Raw genomic sequence first — 13,848 nt, 5'->3', positions numbered from 1 at the left:
CCTCTGAGGGCTTTTACAATGGAAGTCGACTCGGTTTGAGCAAAATGGCATTGTTATTGCACGCAACTTCCGGTTGTAGTAATGTCACTAGCTTGACTAAATTGGCATCACGTAACAGCGGAAGTGGCGTGTGTTTACAAACGCATGGTTGGCCGACGGGGCGGAGTGACGCGAGCGCATTTAAGGACAGAGGGAGGCAGCAGCAGATGTGAACCCGTTGAACCCGAGGCCTCCCCGAAATACTTCCAGCTAAATCCCCGCATTTACACAGTAGGAGACGCTACTAGAGATACAAGTGGAATTGGCACGCGGTAACGAAATTCCTGCAGCGACTCCCAGGTGATGAATCCATCCATCCATCCATCCATCCATCCATCCATCCATCCATCCATCCATCCATCCATCCATCCATCCATCCATCCATCCATCCATCCATCCATCCATCCACCCACCCATCCACCCATCCACCCATCCATCCACCCACCCATCCATCCACCCATCCATCCATCCACCCATCCATCCATCCATCCATCCATCCATCCATCCATCCATCCATCCATCCATCCAGGCCGTCTCCTATACATGCGTGCATAAATAAAGATTTCTTTTTTGGGGAGGAGTCAGGCGTCGGAACATCATGGCCTATTTATGAATATTACAGATGGATAATCTGCAAATTTATCCCATTTAAAGCCTACATTTGCAGGCGTTTGTGTATTTATTTCTCTTCACGTGCTCAAATCACGAGCGGTCTGAGACTCACAGCCTGGACAATCACGTCATTTCATTTTAGATTTACTGACAGCTTTGTGAATTCAAATAGAGTATGAGAACAAGGTAGTGTTTGGAGGAAAAAGTCTTTCTTTTCACAAAAGTCTGGTTTTATCCATCATAAAAAAAATTAAAACATCATCAATTTGGAACATTTTGAATCTGACGAGATAGTGTAGCGAGGGAGTGGCAGGTCAATGTCGGCCTACTTGATAACGGTCAAGCTCATCTTCTCATCGCCATAGTAACCAGATGTATGTCACGGCGTGCAACACCTGTGGGTTCCATGTTGCTCATTGTTCAATGGCAAAAACAATTTCATGTTGTGTGTAGAAATACAAGGACAAAAATAACACGCCCCATTGTGGCGCAGGACCAAGCTAACGGAAGGTGAAGCTGTGATTATGCTCAGTACTTTGAAGCCCAACAACCTCAAATGGCGGCAAGACAAAAATTGTAAGTGCTGTGTCATTGTGAAATGTCTGAAAGGGAAAGGTCTACAGGAGCTGCTGCGTACATTCCGTACTGTTGAATTCAACACAAGGAAGTTACACTTTTATTCTTTCACTTCTTCACACACATAACAACAGAATCATTAATACCAGGTCACAATGACAATTAGAGCTGTGATGGATGTTGTTGCCATGGCGACTCCACACACGCACGCACACACACACACACACACACGCACGCACGCACGCACGCACGCACACACACATTGACAGGATTACGAGCGGATATTAAAAGCAGGAAGCACGGAACGTTATCCAAAGCGCTTAGCGGCTGCCGAGCGGAATGTGGCGCGCCACAACTTGGAAGATTTCCACACTTGCTTCCCTGATCCAAAAGAAAAAAAGTTGAGTCGAGAGGGTCGGGCTTAGGACGCCGTTCTCTTTTTGCGGAATTTGGTCTTTGTGAAAAGTAGCTGTATTTAGATGTTGATTTGAAATCTTTGGGTTTGTTGGCTTTGTCTTTTGGGCTAAAGCATCGCTGGTTCAAGGAAAATTAAGAGGGAGGAGCAATCGGGACACCTCGCTGCAGTTGAGGCTCAAAGCGAAAAACAAATCGCAGAGGAAGCGCCGAGGAGGGGTATTTTGTTTTTGTTTTTTGAGGATGGCGGGTGTCTAAAACAAATTGTTTCCACCATGTCCAACAGGAAAAATGCTCAATTGTAACAACTTGGTGTCATACTTCTGACTGGAGTGTTTTCTTTTGAAACTGTTTCACAAACGCACATGCATCCGTCAGAATGTACATTTTGCCGCGCATCTTACGTGTGCCCCGCTGTGAATCGGGTGAGCGGATCACCATGGCAACAAGGATGAGGAGAAGGACTTTGGGGTTTCTCACCATGTTTGGGGGTGTTACAATGACATAGCACTCCGTTCATTACGTTCGCAGATTAAACAATAAATACACATGTAAAAAAAGTGGAACTAACACATTGCACATTTAAAGGTTTGTTAAGCACTCATTTAAATAAACATCAACCAGTACAGTAGTCTTCAAAGTATGGAACTTGGTGTGTGTGTGTGTGTGTGTGTGTGTGTGTGTGTGCGCATGTGTGTGCGTACGTGTGTGTGCGTGCGTGCGTGCATGCATGACGGCGATACAAGGGCCGCCTGGAAGAAAAGGAACACAATATTTGACATTATTCATTTTCATGATTGATTCTTGAATGTCTTAAGATATTTAATGGACCATATTGGCATCACAATGACCAAAACATTGAAATGATATCATTGATGTCTAATGTACCATATCCCATGTGTCAAGTAACATACGTGCACAAAATTGGTTTGCTTTTGAAATATGAAGAGTGTCTCATATTCAATGTCTAATATTTTTACATCTCACTTAAATGTGGATGTTGACATTTCATGTCTCACGTCTCACCTGGTCTACTCCCAGAAGTAAGTCAGGTACCAAATGGTTTCGTTCTTCAGTTGAGGGCCAAACAGAGGGTTGGTCTGTGCCAGGATGGCTATTAACCAGCTGTGGGGAAAAAAAAAAAAATAAAATACACACAATAATCAAAGACTTCGATGTGAAAACATGATTAAGACTGCGGTCAAACATGCTCCCCGAAATTCAGACTGGATGATGCCGTTTGGCTCCCTCTGGCGGTGTGAAGCGTCCATACATTTGGTTGGAAACACAATGACGTTGAAAATACACAAGTGTAGTTCCAAAGTACTCACAAGAGGTAGCAGCAGATGGCAGTGAGAATCAAACTGGAGACAATCACCCTGGAAGAGAGAGTCGCACAATACAGGAGACTTTACGCCACACGAACGACCTGACAAATAGGGACTTGATCCCACAACTAGAGATTTGGCCCCAGATAGGAACCTTTGGAGGAGCCTTACATGTTTGTACCACAACAACTCTACCATGGAATAAGGACCTAGTAAAGGGTGTTACTAGGAAACTAGCAACCTTTGGATTAACCTTGATGAACGAAAACTCTTCTACAAATGTACTTGCGGACTGTAAAGGGCAATAATGAAACTGGTATGGGGGGCACTGAATACATTCTGAAACTGGTTTGGGGGGCACTCAATACATCCCGTGATAAAAATATGCTGTCGATGAAGATGATTTGCGCTTCCATTTCGGGGTTTATGGTTATCATCACACTTTCCCTCATCACTGCTACATTTCGTGATGCACGTCACACATAGGCTTCGCAGAGGAACAATTCATCTTTGATGGAACAAAACGGCAACAAACAAACAAAAAAAAAGGTCTTATTGTAGCATCGAGCTGGAATAGGGCGAGCATGAAGAAAAGCTAAAGAGGGAGCGAACCAATTGAAACGTAACATCGCTAGCGTTAGCCGCTAAACCTTCTTACCCTCGATTTGGTCCTTTGGGCACCAAAAAGGGAGCCACCACCCCCACCAGCGCCCACAGGGTGGTGAAGCAGATCATCGGCAGGGCGAGAGAGTGCGACACCATGGCTCCAGTCGGGGGGCAAAAATCGAATTGCTTCAGAAATGTCCGCTTTCGGCGGTCGATAACGAGAGCATCAATGGCTGCCGCACAGGCGAACAGATCGCTTGTCACAGTGGAGAGGAGCGGGCGCCGCTGATTGGGCGCCTTCCATCTTTAAAGTGCCAAAAGAGCCCGCCCACTAAACGGGATTAGCAGATTAGATTGGACGACATGGCTGCCTTTCACTGTTGTTGCCTAGCCAGGTTCCTTTCCTATCCTGTCCGAGAGAACGTCAATTTATTGATATTGATTTGAATGTTTAATTTAAAGCTGGAAAAGCAAATTGGAGTAAAAAAAAAATCCCTTAAATTTGTACATGTTTCCTATGATTGTTTTGTTTATAGCTTTTTGTTGTGCTATTTTCTTTTCATCGAAATCACGTTTGCTTATTCCCAGTCTTTGAATGTAAGAGACTACGATATGTAATTGATAATTTGATTAATTCATATAATTAAAGTCTAAATAACGCTCGTTATTTTTAGTCAGTCATCGTAACGTCCGGGAGATACTCGAGCAAATCTTTGCGTCTGTAGGAAATGCTTGGAGTTGCGAATGCTAGGGGGTCGTTTCTTGAGAATGCCCAAATTCCCAGCGCCACCTGAACGCACCTTGAAAAGCAAAACGAGGTCGGTCGGTCGGTCGGTCGGTCGGCTAGCAACCGTTAACAGTCAGCAGGCCAGGCGGCCTTGAGAAGCGTCGCTTCGAGATGGAGGTGACACGCAAATGTAAGTGTCACACGGCGGCCCTTGTATTTTGTCTTATGCACGGCCAGCTCTTTTATAAGCGCAGCGTGTCGCTTGAAAACGATCCAGCGCGCGCGCGCGCGCTGCGCTCCCTGTGACTCCCCCGCCAGCCCGCCCCCTCTCCCTCGCTAGCTCTGGCTCGTGTGCTTGGAGCAACCTTAGCCCGCTAAGCTAAGCTAACGCGAAAATTGCAATTCTCAGCTTTTAAAGATTGTTTAGACCTGGTGTACGCCGCGATAGAGGAGGCTGACTTTCTCGCCATCGACGGAGAGTTTTCAGGTATGACTAAATGCGTGCTCAAAGGCGTCTAGCGTGGATGTGAGCGAATCGCTTGCGTGTTGTGTTGTGTTGTGTTGTGTTGTGTTGTGTTGTGTTGCCCAGGGATCAGCGATGGACCCAGCGTCAGTGCGCTCACCAACGGGCTGGACACGCCGGAGGAACGCTACACTAAGCTCAAAAAGGTTTGCACACCTTTGTGACATTCGGGCCAATCCCCGCGGGCGGCCTGCTAATTGAATCGCTTCTTTCCCCGTCTTCAAGCATTCTATGGATTTTCTACTCTTCCAATTTGGCCTGTGCACCTTCAAGTATGACCAGAAAGACTCCAAGTGAGTGTTTTCCCAAAGGAGATGAGTGGGAATAGAAACCTGAGTGTGGATGTTCCCCTCCCCAAAATCACCTTATTGAGTATGATTTGACTCATTTTGATTGAATCCAGATGCTCGGCCCGAATGGCACATTTGTAACATTCTGGTTTTCCAAAGCGTCGCTGTCATTCTCTCTCTCTCTCTCTCTCTCTCTCTCTCTCTCTCTCTCTCCTGCAGGTACATCACAAAGACTTTTAACTTTTATATCTTTCCGAAACCTTTCAACCGGGCGTCACCTGACATCAAGTTTATCTGCCAAGTAAGTCTGCTACTTTCCCGTTAAGAATGTTTCAACTATAATGGAGCACCTCTGTTTTGAAAATTGTATTTGTTTGTTTCTGTGGTTCTAGAGTTCCAGTATTGACTTTTTGGCCAGTCAAGGCTTTGACTTCAACAAGGTTTTCTGTCACGGTGAGTGAAATGGAGATTCGGGAGATGGTCTGAACTTTTAGTAGAAGTCTCCCGGTGCTAACGTCCGGCTTCAACAGGAATCCCCTACCTGAACCACGAGGAGGAGGCCCAGCTGAGGGAGCAGGCGGAGGAGAGGCGAAACCAGCAGGCCAACGGCGCGGGAACGCCGTCCTACGTGTCGCCGTCCTGCTCCAAGGGCCCCGCCCACGTGCCCGACGAGCACAGGGAATTCATTGACCGAGCCGTGTAGGTCTCGCAGTGGCGCGCTTTTGACGTGGCCCGCGCAATGACGTGCTTTTGACGTTGCCCGACGCAGGGAGAAGGTGGAGGCCCTGCTCTCCGGCACGGAGAAAAGCACCGACCTGGAGCCGTGCAGCGGGTAGGCCGCCGCCGCCGCCCACCCGCCGCCGCCGGGCTACGTTATCAGATGGTAGGTCTGATGTGCTCCCGTTTGTTTTGTGTCCAAAGGTTCCAGAGGAAGTTGATCTACCAGACGCTCAACCGGAAGTGAGTGCGTCGTCTCTCTTTGCGTTTGCTGTTGAACTCGTGCAAAGGCTCCAACTCTTGGGCCCACAGGTTTCCAAAGGGGCTCCATGTAGAAACCGTGGAGATGGAGGACAAGGTAGAGAGAAAGAAGATGAATGAGGCGTGAAATGGATGAAGGCGGTGAACCTTTTCTTCCTTCTGCGTGACAGAAGGAGCGCATCATCCAGGTCAGTAAGGTGGACGACGAGGAGAGGAGGAAGAGGGAGCAGCAGAAACTGGAGAAGGAACAGGTTTGCTAACAAAACGGGACTCTCGCTTTGAATCGTTCTGACCATGACGACTGGCGTTTCTCTCGACTGGGCCAGGGGCAGCTGAACGACGCCGTGGGCTTCTCCCGGGTCATCCACGCCATCTCCAAGTCTGTGAGTCAACCTGGTATTTGCGCAAATGTGAGCGCGGGCCGCCGCTAACGCAAAGTGTTGCCGGGCAGGCCAAACTGGTGGTGGGCCACAACATGCTGCTGGACGTCATGCACACTATCCATCAGTTCTATTGCCCTCTGCCGCAAGTATGCGCACAGCTTTTCTTCTTTTGGGGGGGGGGGTCATCATGTCAGTTGACGCTCGCTCCACTTTCTGGCTCTTAGGATCTTCAAGATTTTAAGGAGGTCACCATGTGCGTTTTCCCAAGGTGCGTTTCTCATGACGGGAGAATGCTTTGCAGTTGCCTGATTTTTGTGTTTTTTTTTTTGTCTTCCCACAGGCTTCTGGATACAAAGTTGATGGCGTCCACTCAGCCCTTTAAGGTGAATCCCCCCGCGTGAATCCTTTTTATTGCAATCTTTTGCAAAAAAACCTTCTTCTCCATGCAGGAGCTGATCAGCAACACGTCTCTGGCCGAGCTGGAGAAGCAGCTGAATGAAAGCCCGTTCAAAGCGCCTCAGATAGGTGAGCGGGCGCACGCACGCACGCACGCAAGCTGACGCGCTCACGCACGCACGCACTGTGGGACGTGTTTTGACGGGTGCGCTTTTCCCGCAGAGGCGGCCCAAGGCTTTCCCAGCTACAACACGGCCAAGGAGCAGTTGCACGAGGCCGGCTACGACGCCTACATCACCGGCCGCTGCTTCATCTCCATGGCCAACTACCTGGGTGGGCGGACGGATGGATGGACGATGAGCGAGCCAGCGAGACGGCTTTGGCCTAACGGCGCCGCTCCTTTTCTATTTTCAGGCTCTTACCTGACGCCGCCCAAAGCGCACGTGTCGGCCGGCTCCAAACTGGTGGAGCCCTTCTACAACAAGTGAGCGATGTTCAGCCGTGCCGCCGCTCCATTTTGCCTCCGCTCCGCCGTTTGATTGTTTGTTTGCTTGCTTGCTTGCTTGCAGACTTTTCCTGATGAGGATAATCGACATCCCCTACCTCAACATCACGGGACCGGACTGTGAGTATTGGCAATTTGCGGCAATACTCGCGTGGTCCAGAAATGTCGAGCCGTCTTTTGTGGTTCCAGTGCAACCCAAGCGGGACAACGTCCTCTACGTGACCTTCCCCAAAGAATGGAAGACGAGTGACCTCTATCAGCTCTTCAGTGCCTTCGGTAAAGACGGCGCAGCCGGCGACTCTCTGGCCGTCGTCGCTCACCTGCCGTGGTTGGTTTATGCTCAGGAAACATCCAGGTCTCGTGGGTGGACGACACGTCGGCCTTTGTGTCCCTCAGCCAGACGGAGCAGGTGCAGATAGCCATGAACACCAGCCGCTACGCCGAGAGCTACAAGATCCGGACGTACGCCGACTACGTCCGGGCCAAGCGGCAGGACAAGGACAAGGACAAGGACAAGGAGAAGCCGGCTCCCGAGTCCTGGCCCGAAGACGGCTGGCTCAAGCCTCACTACGCCGCTTCTTCCGTCTTTGGATATTCCGGGTACGAAAGCAAACGTCTTAGGGTTTTGGCTCTTGCTAAGGGTCCGGCTTGTGCATTAAGCGTGAGAGCGACCGACCGGTCTTTTGTCACGGCCTCAGTGCTCTTGGGAAGCGCAGCGGCAGTCCCATCCAGGCGGAGCAGGGAAGCGGCGGCGGTGGTGGCGCCGCCGCCGCCGACGGCTGGACGCGCTACTCGTACTCGGACTGCGTCGGGAGCAAGAAGATGAAAACTGACGGTGGGCGGGCAGGCTGGCGGGCGCTTTGCTTTTCGTCAGCAAGCGGATTTCATCCTGAACTGGTGACGTTTCCTGATTGCATCCAAATTGTCATTGATTGTAGAAGTTGTGGAGAGCAAGACGTCAGAAGGGTGGCTGAAGACCACGTAAGTCCGTCATTTCCTCCCTCCCTCCCTCCCTCGGTCCGTCGGACGCCCCTTTTGAGTGACGGTCCCCGCAGGGCCGCTGCCGAGTCCTCCGAGTCGAGTCCCGGGGAGGACGGATCCGAAGGCGCAGAGTCGGCAAAGGACGACGATGAGACGCTCTGCTGGCGGCAGGCCGCCGCCTCAGCGGTCGTGCCGCCGGTGCGTCAAAAGAAGAAGAAGAAAGCTGAAGGTCCGATCCAGTTCAGCATGTTGTTCATTTGTTGGGGAGGTCTTGAATAAGCAGAATAGCTGCTCAAACGCGGACACAGTTTTACTTGAGTGTACTTTGATGGCAGCCAAGAGACTTATTCCTTTTTGCTTCTTTTCAGTTTCTCCTCGTTCCGGTGCTGGAACGTCATCGTCGCCGTTTGAGGTCCCCGAGGTGTGGTAGGTAGCACCGAGGGGAGAGGCAAACTCGGGACCAGCCAGCCAGCCAGCAGGCGGGGCGGAGCGGAGGCGCGGCGCCCACAAGCCATAGAGACGGACGGTTCCGCTTTCCCATACTTCAACACGCACAATCCAAACAGTTCTTTTACACACGAGGCAAAACGGCAATGGAGCTGGTGCGCTCTTCTCCATTTTGCGTTTTGTATGGTTTTTTTCTTTGTTTCGTTTTTACTTGCGTGCGCGTGAGCTAAGCTGCCGCAAGGTGAAAGTGTCGTTGACAACATCAGGGTTGAGCGTGAGGTCATTTTAAAATCAACAAATATGATCTTGTTTTAGCAAACGTACAGAAAGGATACCTATCACCAAACAATGTGATCATTTATTATGGCACTGATTTGGTTGGAGGTGATGATTCTATGTTTTCTTTTTGTACACATGTTTTGTCGCTGTTCGGCAAATGTGACAAAATGGTTATAAATATTGACCTTGTTTTTCTACGAGGTTCAAAAATCCTTTGGTATTTCCTTGGGAAAAAAGGCAGGGAGATGAAAAAATTAAAGCATTTTCTTACAATCACCGCCTCGGTCACTTTGTTCAGCGCATTTTTTTCTTCTGCCGTGTCACCTGGGCAAACGCAGTACAAGGCCAAGGGTTTGTTTTTGGTTTTTTTTCGCCCAACAGCAGCAGCAAACCTACAGCATCACTGTCTTTCAGAACGCCTTGATGACGCTGAAAGTTTGGGCCTCGAAGAGACCAATTTCCAAAAGGAGCATCCAGTCAAGAGGCGCCCGTCATGTGAGACCTTTGACTTTGGACTTGATCTCCAAGAAGCACAGGCCAGGTGACGGCGGCTCCTCGACGCTGAGGAGACGCAAAGGAGGAAAGCTCAAGAGAAAGTCGCACGGTTGGAAAAAAAACAAAAACAAAAGCTTGGCGCATCACTCACCTGTGGGGAGCAAGCAGCAGCACCACAGACAAGGCGCCTTCTGGGAGAGAGCGGAAGACTTTGCCGAGGCGCGCGTCCAGCTTTTGCATCCTGTGACGCTCCGCCACGTTCTTCACGGGAGGGAGAAAGAAAGCGCAGCGGGTTAGTGCTGAGTCAGCCCGTAGGTGAGAAGCGGCCGCTCCACCTGAGGATGTTCCGGCTCCGTTTGGCCTCTCGGCTGATGCGGCCCTCGGTGCCGCCACAGGCCGCAAGCGGCGTGGGCCGGAGTCAGCGCCGGACACGTCACGTACTTTTCCGACCAAAGTTCCGCGGCGGATTCCACGGCCGCTCGTTTGCCCTCGGAACGCTGAAACTCTGCGAGAGGCACGACAGTTGAGGCAAACGCCGGCCGGCTAAATGACCCACGCCCATCCTCACCTATGAAGGCCCGTTTGGCCCGTCCTCCGGGTTTGCCCGTTAACGTGACGCTCTCCACGGCGCCAAAGCGGCCAAACGTCTTCGTCAAGGACTCGTGGCTCAGTTGGCCGGAGGCAGAAGCCTGGCCGTCCCCTGCGTGAGCGCGCTTGAGCGTGTAGAGGCGGCACGCGTTGACGGCGTCGTTGGTCAGCGCCTCCAGAGTCAGCTCAAAATCCAGCGTGGACTCGCTCACCGGCCTCTGAACCTGAAAGGGACGGAGGAAATGCCTCCAAACCATGCAGGGGGGCTTTTCTTTTTCAACTGCGACTGTTGCAATTCGAAAAGAAAAGAGGGCATCCAATGAATGGTGCCTCGGCGAGCCCACCTTCAGGGCCTGTCCCTGCACGGGGGCCCCGTTGAGCAGTTGCAGCGCCAGCGCGGCTCCTTCCAGTAACTTGAACTCCACCGCGGCGTGAACCTGCACAAAAGCCACCTCAGCTCTCACGCGGGATATTTCGCTTGGGCGTGTGAATCAAACGCACCCTGTGCGTGCCGCTCAGCATTTGGACGGCCCTGACCGAGCCACAGCGGCTGAAGAGTCGCTTCACTTCTCCCTGGGAGAAGCCGGCGGGAAACGGTCCGGCAAACACCACGCGCATTTGCTGAAGACGGCGGCTCACCTAACAAAGGCGCGCGCACACACGGTCAGTGGGACAGCGCACACACTTGTGCGCCGAGTCTTCACCTTGTGGTCTTGACATGGAGGGCGGCTCGAGAAGGAGGAAAAGCTGAGCACCGAGAAGAAGGGCCGCTTGCTCTGTCCCAGGAAAGAGGCCAGCACCTGCACACGTGCGCACGAGTCCCTTGACGAGAAGAAGCCCTCGCTCGCATTTTCCCTCGGTCCATCCGTTTGTTAGGACGCTGAAATTCAGCCGAGGCCCGGAGCCTCACCTGTTTGTCCGAGTTGTGCCACAGCTGATTGGCCGGGTGTAGGGTGATGTCGCGGCGTTTCCCCACATAGCAGAGGGACCTGCCCAGACGCTGCAAAGCATCGGCAAACCTGGGCAATGGAGGGGGGGGGTTACCATAGCAACACAACGCAAAGCTGCGCTTTGGACGCGCACCTGCTACTGGGCGCGGGCTCGTCGCCGTCGTCGTCGTCTTCTGCGGTCAAACCCCAAAGGTCCTCCAGGTGATCCTCGACAAGCTAACAGAAGAATGGAAAAGATGGGTCGGCGGCAAATCTCCACAAGGGGTCACCACAAACCCTAACCCTCACCTTCAGAGGTGACTTGCTTATGAAGTATTTGGCCAGATCCAAAGCGGCCAAGGCGTCCTCCGCCGGACAGTGGCCTTCCCGCTCGGGGGTCTGGATGCTCCTGCCGAGCACCACCTCGGCCAGGAGCTTCAACTTGAACCTCTGGCCAAATTCTTTCACGTAGAGCAGCGACGTGTCAATCACGTGAGGATAGATCAGCTGCGAGGAGTCGGAGAATTACGCGCCGCTGTGGCTTTCTGTCCCGGCGCCGCCCGCTTACTTTGAGAGCGGCTAGGTCGTTGTTGACAGAGTGGCCCACCAGGACGGCGTCGCGCGGCAACAGCGTCCTCAGCTCGGCTTGGACGTCACGCAAACTCCTCTTGACCGGATCCAACATGGCCGCCGTGATGCCGGAGAACCTGACGGCGGCGGCGGCGCACGCGGGCTTCGGAAGTTTGCGTTTGTCTGACCTCATAAAAGTTGGCGAGCTCCACGGCGCTTACTTGGTCAGGTAGTCGAGGATTGGGCTGTCGGGTTTAACCAGCCGGTCCATGGCGCACTTGCCCTCGCTGTCCACCAGGGAGACTCGGGTCAGCTCGTAGCCCCTCCTGGTGAGACACTGTGGCCGGCTGCGGTCACTTGGGGAAGGGGCGGCGCTCAAGTCGTCTCACCATTTCGCAGTCCAGTCCAAAGAGAGGGCTGGCGTCCGTCACGTCTACGCGGTCGACGCACGCAAAGTCCTCGAAGCCGGGCAGCCCTGGCGACGGCGAGAACGACGGGCAACCAGAGGGTGAACGAGCGCCGGCCTCACCAGAGGAAGGGCGCAGGGGGCCAGCCGTCACCTTTCACGGGGTAACGCCGCTTGATCAGCTCCTCCTGGCCGAGCACGTAGGCCGTCAGGCCCCGTTTGCTCGTCCCGTACTTGAGCACCACCGGGTGAGTCCTCAGCGCTGCAAACACGTGTGGCGTCACCTCACGCACATTCTCCAGGACTGACAAACTAACTGAGTGGTCTAGAAGAGCGAGCCTTCCTCGCCGACCTTTGTTCAGCTTGCCGTCTTGCCGCCGCGGCGCTTCCACCGGCGTGCCGAAGATGGTAGAAAGCAGGGCGCCGCTGCCGCCCGACGTGAAGGTCAACCTCTAACGCAAACAAAGCAACAATAAGCGTGGCTTCTCCTTAGTCAGGGAATGGCCTCACATTGCTGAAGCGGCTCCTCAAGTTGCTCAGAGTCAGGTAGTGATTGTAGAAGTCGCTTTGGCTCACGCCCTCCACCACCACCACGTTGACGCCTTCAACACGGCTTTGTGCGCGCACATCACACCAACTGCAAAACACACACGGCTGCTCAGGCGTCAATTCACCGAGGCGGCCCCGAACGAGCGAACCTCGGCGACCTTGGCCGTCCGACCGCGCCGCCGTCCCCGAGAGCGGCGTAGTGCAGGAGCTCCGTCAGCTCCTCGGCGGCGATGGGCTGCCGCAGGCGTTGGGGAGCCACAGAGATCAGCGGGCCCGCTCGCTCGGTTTGGTCAGCGCCGGCGCGTTGCCTTCTGGCCCTCTTCGCCGCATCGGGAGGAAGATCCGCACCCTTTTTTCTTTTCTTCCCGTTGAAGGGCTTCGAGGGCGAGGGCTCCATTTTGCGGCCGGCCGATCTTGACGTGGAGGCAAAATGAACACAGAAGTCGTTTGCGGCACAATTCGTGCTGGACTTTTACGATCATTGATGAATGGGGCTGTTGCTGAGCGGGTGCGAAATTAGGGACTGAGCGGCTTACGACGTGCAGAGGTGAGTTCATGACTTGGTGGCGGAATTATGGAGCGAGTCGGTGAATGCTTTATTCAGTGAACGAGTGAGGGAATTTGGTGAGTTATTCAATCAGTGAGTGAGTTCATAAGTCGTCTTGCGAGTTGACGAGTGAGCGAGCAAGTGTAAACAAGTAGGATTGAAAAAGAGAAAAAAAAAAAGGTCGATCAAATTGTTCAGTTAAAAAAAAAAGTTCAGACCAAATGTAACCACTTCAGTTTAATATTCATGCTAATACATCTGTGTGGGAACACTGCTGCGTTAAGCCTCCAAAATATAATAAAAACTAACTCCATTTAAAAAACCGCACATTTAGTTACCGTGTTATGTATGACGTTCGTTCCAGCACCTTCCAAATTCACATCTTTAGAGTTACGATTGAAAACACGCACACATGCAGCGCGTGAGCGGAGAAGGAACGAAGGAAGGAAGGAAGGAAAGCTACTTGACGATGGAGCCAAGTCAAATCCGCTGGCTTGAGTCGCTTACTTTCAAAATAAATCGCAAGTCATACACATCAATAATAATGCTCGGGGTGTATGGCCGTTTTTTGGTACTGCTAATCCAGTTCATCTTCAATGATTAATACATAATTCTCAGAGGTTTTCCATCGAATTAACGTGGTGAAATCCGAAGGGCAAAGCTTTATTTTGAAGCTCGAT

The 13,848-nt window shown here is 52.2% G+C and overlaps 3 protein-coding genes across 8 annotated transcripts; 1 reads left to right on the top strand and 2 right to left on the bottom strand.

The window, feature by feature from the left end:
* Positions 1 to 779: 779 nt before the first annotated feature.
* atpv0e2 (ATPase H+ transporting V0 subunit e2) lies at positions 780 to 3,871 on the bottom strand. The gene is made up of 4 exons (XM_049720686.2): positions 3,628 to 3,871; positions 2,973 to 3,020; positions 2,668 to 2,766; positions 780 to 2,393 (listed from the first exon to the last, which is right to left on the bottom strand). Exons 1-3 carry the CDS (start codon positions 3,729 to 3,731, stop codon positions 2,673 to 2,675), a joined length of 246 nt encoding a protein of 81 aa, XP_049576643.1. The 5' UTR covers positions 3,732 to 3,871; the 3' UTR covers positions 780 to 2,393; positions 2,668 to 2,672.
* Positions 3,872 to 4,262: 391 nt separating this feature from the next.
* parn (poly(A)-specific ribonuclease (deadenylation nuclease)) lies at positions 4,263 to 9,357 on the top strand. 5 transcript variants are annotated; one of them, XM_049720624.2, is made up of 25 exons: positions 4,264 to 4,492; positions 4,712 to 4,789; positions 4,892 to 4,971; positions 5,051 to 5,118; positions 5,335 to 5,416; positions 5,508 to 5,568; positions 5,646 to 5,814; positions 5,885 to 5,947; positions 6,037 to 6,075; positions 6,145 to 6,190; positions 6,264 to 6,344; positions 6,420 to 6,476; positions 6,545 to 6,622; positions 6,701 to 6,744; positions 6,817 to 6,859; positions 6,926 to 7,001; positions 7,095 to 7,205; positions 7,287 to 7,356; positions 7,442 to 7,497; positions 7,567 to 7,653; positions 7,722 to 7,977; positions 8,076 to 8,212; positions 8,316 to 8,358; positions 8,433 to 8,556; positions 8,727 to 9,357. In XM_049720624.2, the coding sequence occupies exons 1-25, from the start codon at positions 4,474 to 4,476 to the stop codon at positions 8,790 to 8,792; spliced, it is 2,034 nt and encodes a 677-aa protein (XP_049576581.1). In that variant the 5' UTR covers positions 4,264 to 4,473; the 3' UTR covers positions 8,793 to 9,357. The 5 variants fall into 5 exon arrangements, 4 of the variants coding, with proteins under 4 accessions (XP_049576583.1, XP_049576581.1, XP_049576582.1 ...); XM_049720623.2 differs by having other exon boundaries at positions 4,275 to 4,492; positions 8,433 to 8,587; XM_049720626.2 differs by lacking the exon at positions 8,076 to 8,212 and having other exon boundaries at positions 4,263 to 4,492.
* LOC125968993 (RNA exonuclease 5) lies at positions 9,144 to 13,674 on the bottom strand. 2 transcript variants are annotated; one of them, XM_049720614.1, is made up of 18 exons: positions 13,507 to 13,674; positions 12,771 to 13,034; positions 12,583 to 12,709; positions 12,425 to 12,524; positions 12,227 to 12,334; positions 12,056 to 12,141; positions 11,888 to 12,003; positions 11,665 to 11,803; positions 11,406 to 11,603; positions 11,251 to 11,333; positions 11,078 to 11,186; positions 10,872 to 10,967; positions 10,669 to 10,806; positions 10,512 to 10,604; positions 10,148 to 10,391; positions 9,915 to 10,084; positions 9,731 to 9,840; positions 9,144 to 9,645 (listed from the first exon to the last, which is right to left on the bottom strand). In XM_049720614.1, the coding sequence occupies exons 2-18, from the start codon at positions 13,016 to 13,018 to the stop codon at positions 9,576 to 9,578; spliced, it is 2,235 nt and encodes a 744-aa protein (XP_049576571.1). In that variant the 5' UTR covers positions 13,019 to 13,034; positions 13,507 to 13,674; the 3' UTR covers positions 9,144 to 9,575. The 2 variants fall into 2 exon arrangements, with proteins under 2 accessions (XP_049576571.1, XP_049576572.1); XM_049720615.1 differs by having other exon boundaries at positions 12,780 to 13,034.
* Between the last annotated feature and the right edge of the window lie 174 nt (positions 13,675 to 13,848).

The sequence above is a fragment of the Syngnathus scovelli genome, chromosome 5, assembly GCF_024217435.2.
Source record: "Syngnathus scovelli strain Florida chromosome 5, RoL_Ssco_1.2, whole genome shotgun sequence".
NCBI lineage: Eukaryota > Metazoa > Chordata > Actinopteri > Syngnathiformes > Syngnathidae > Syngnathus > Syngnathus scovelli.
The sequence above is the reverse complement of the archived record's forward strand: the minus strand, read 5'-3'. Positions and strand labels throughout refer to the sequence as shown.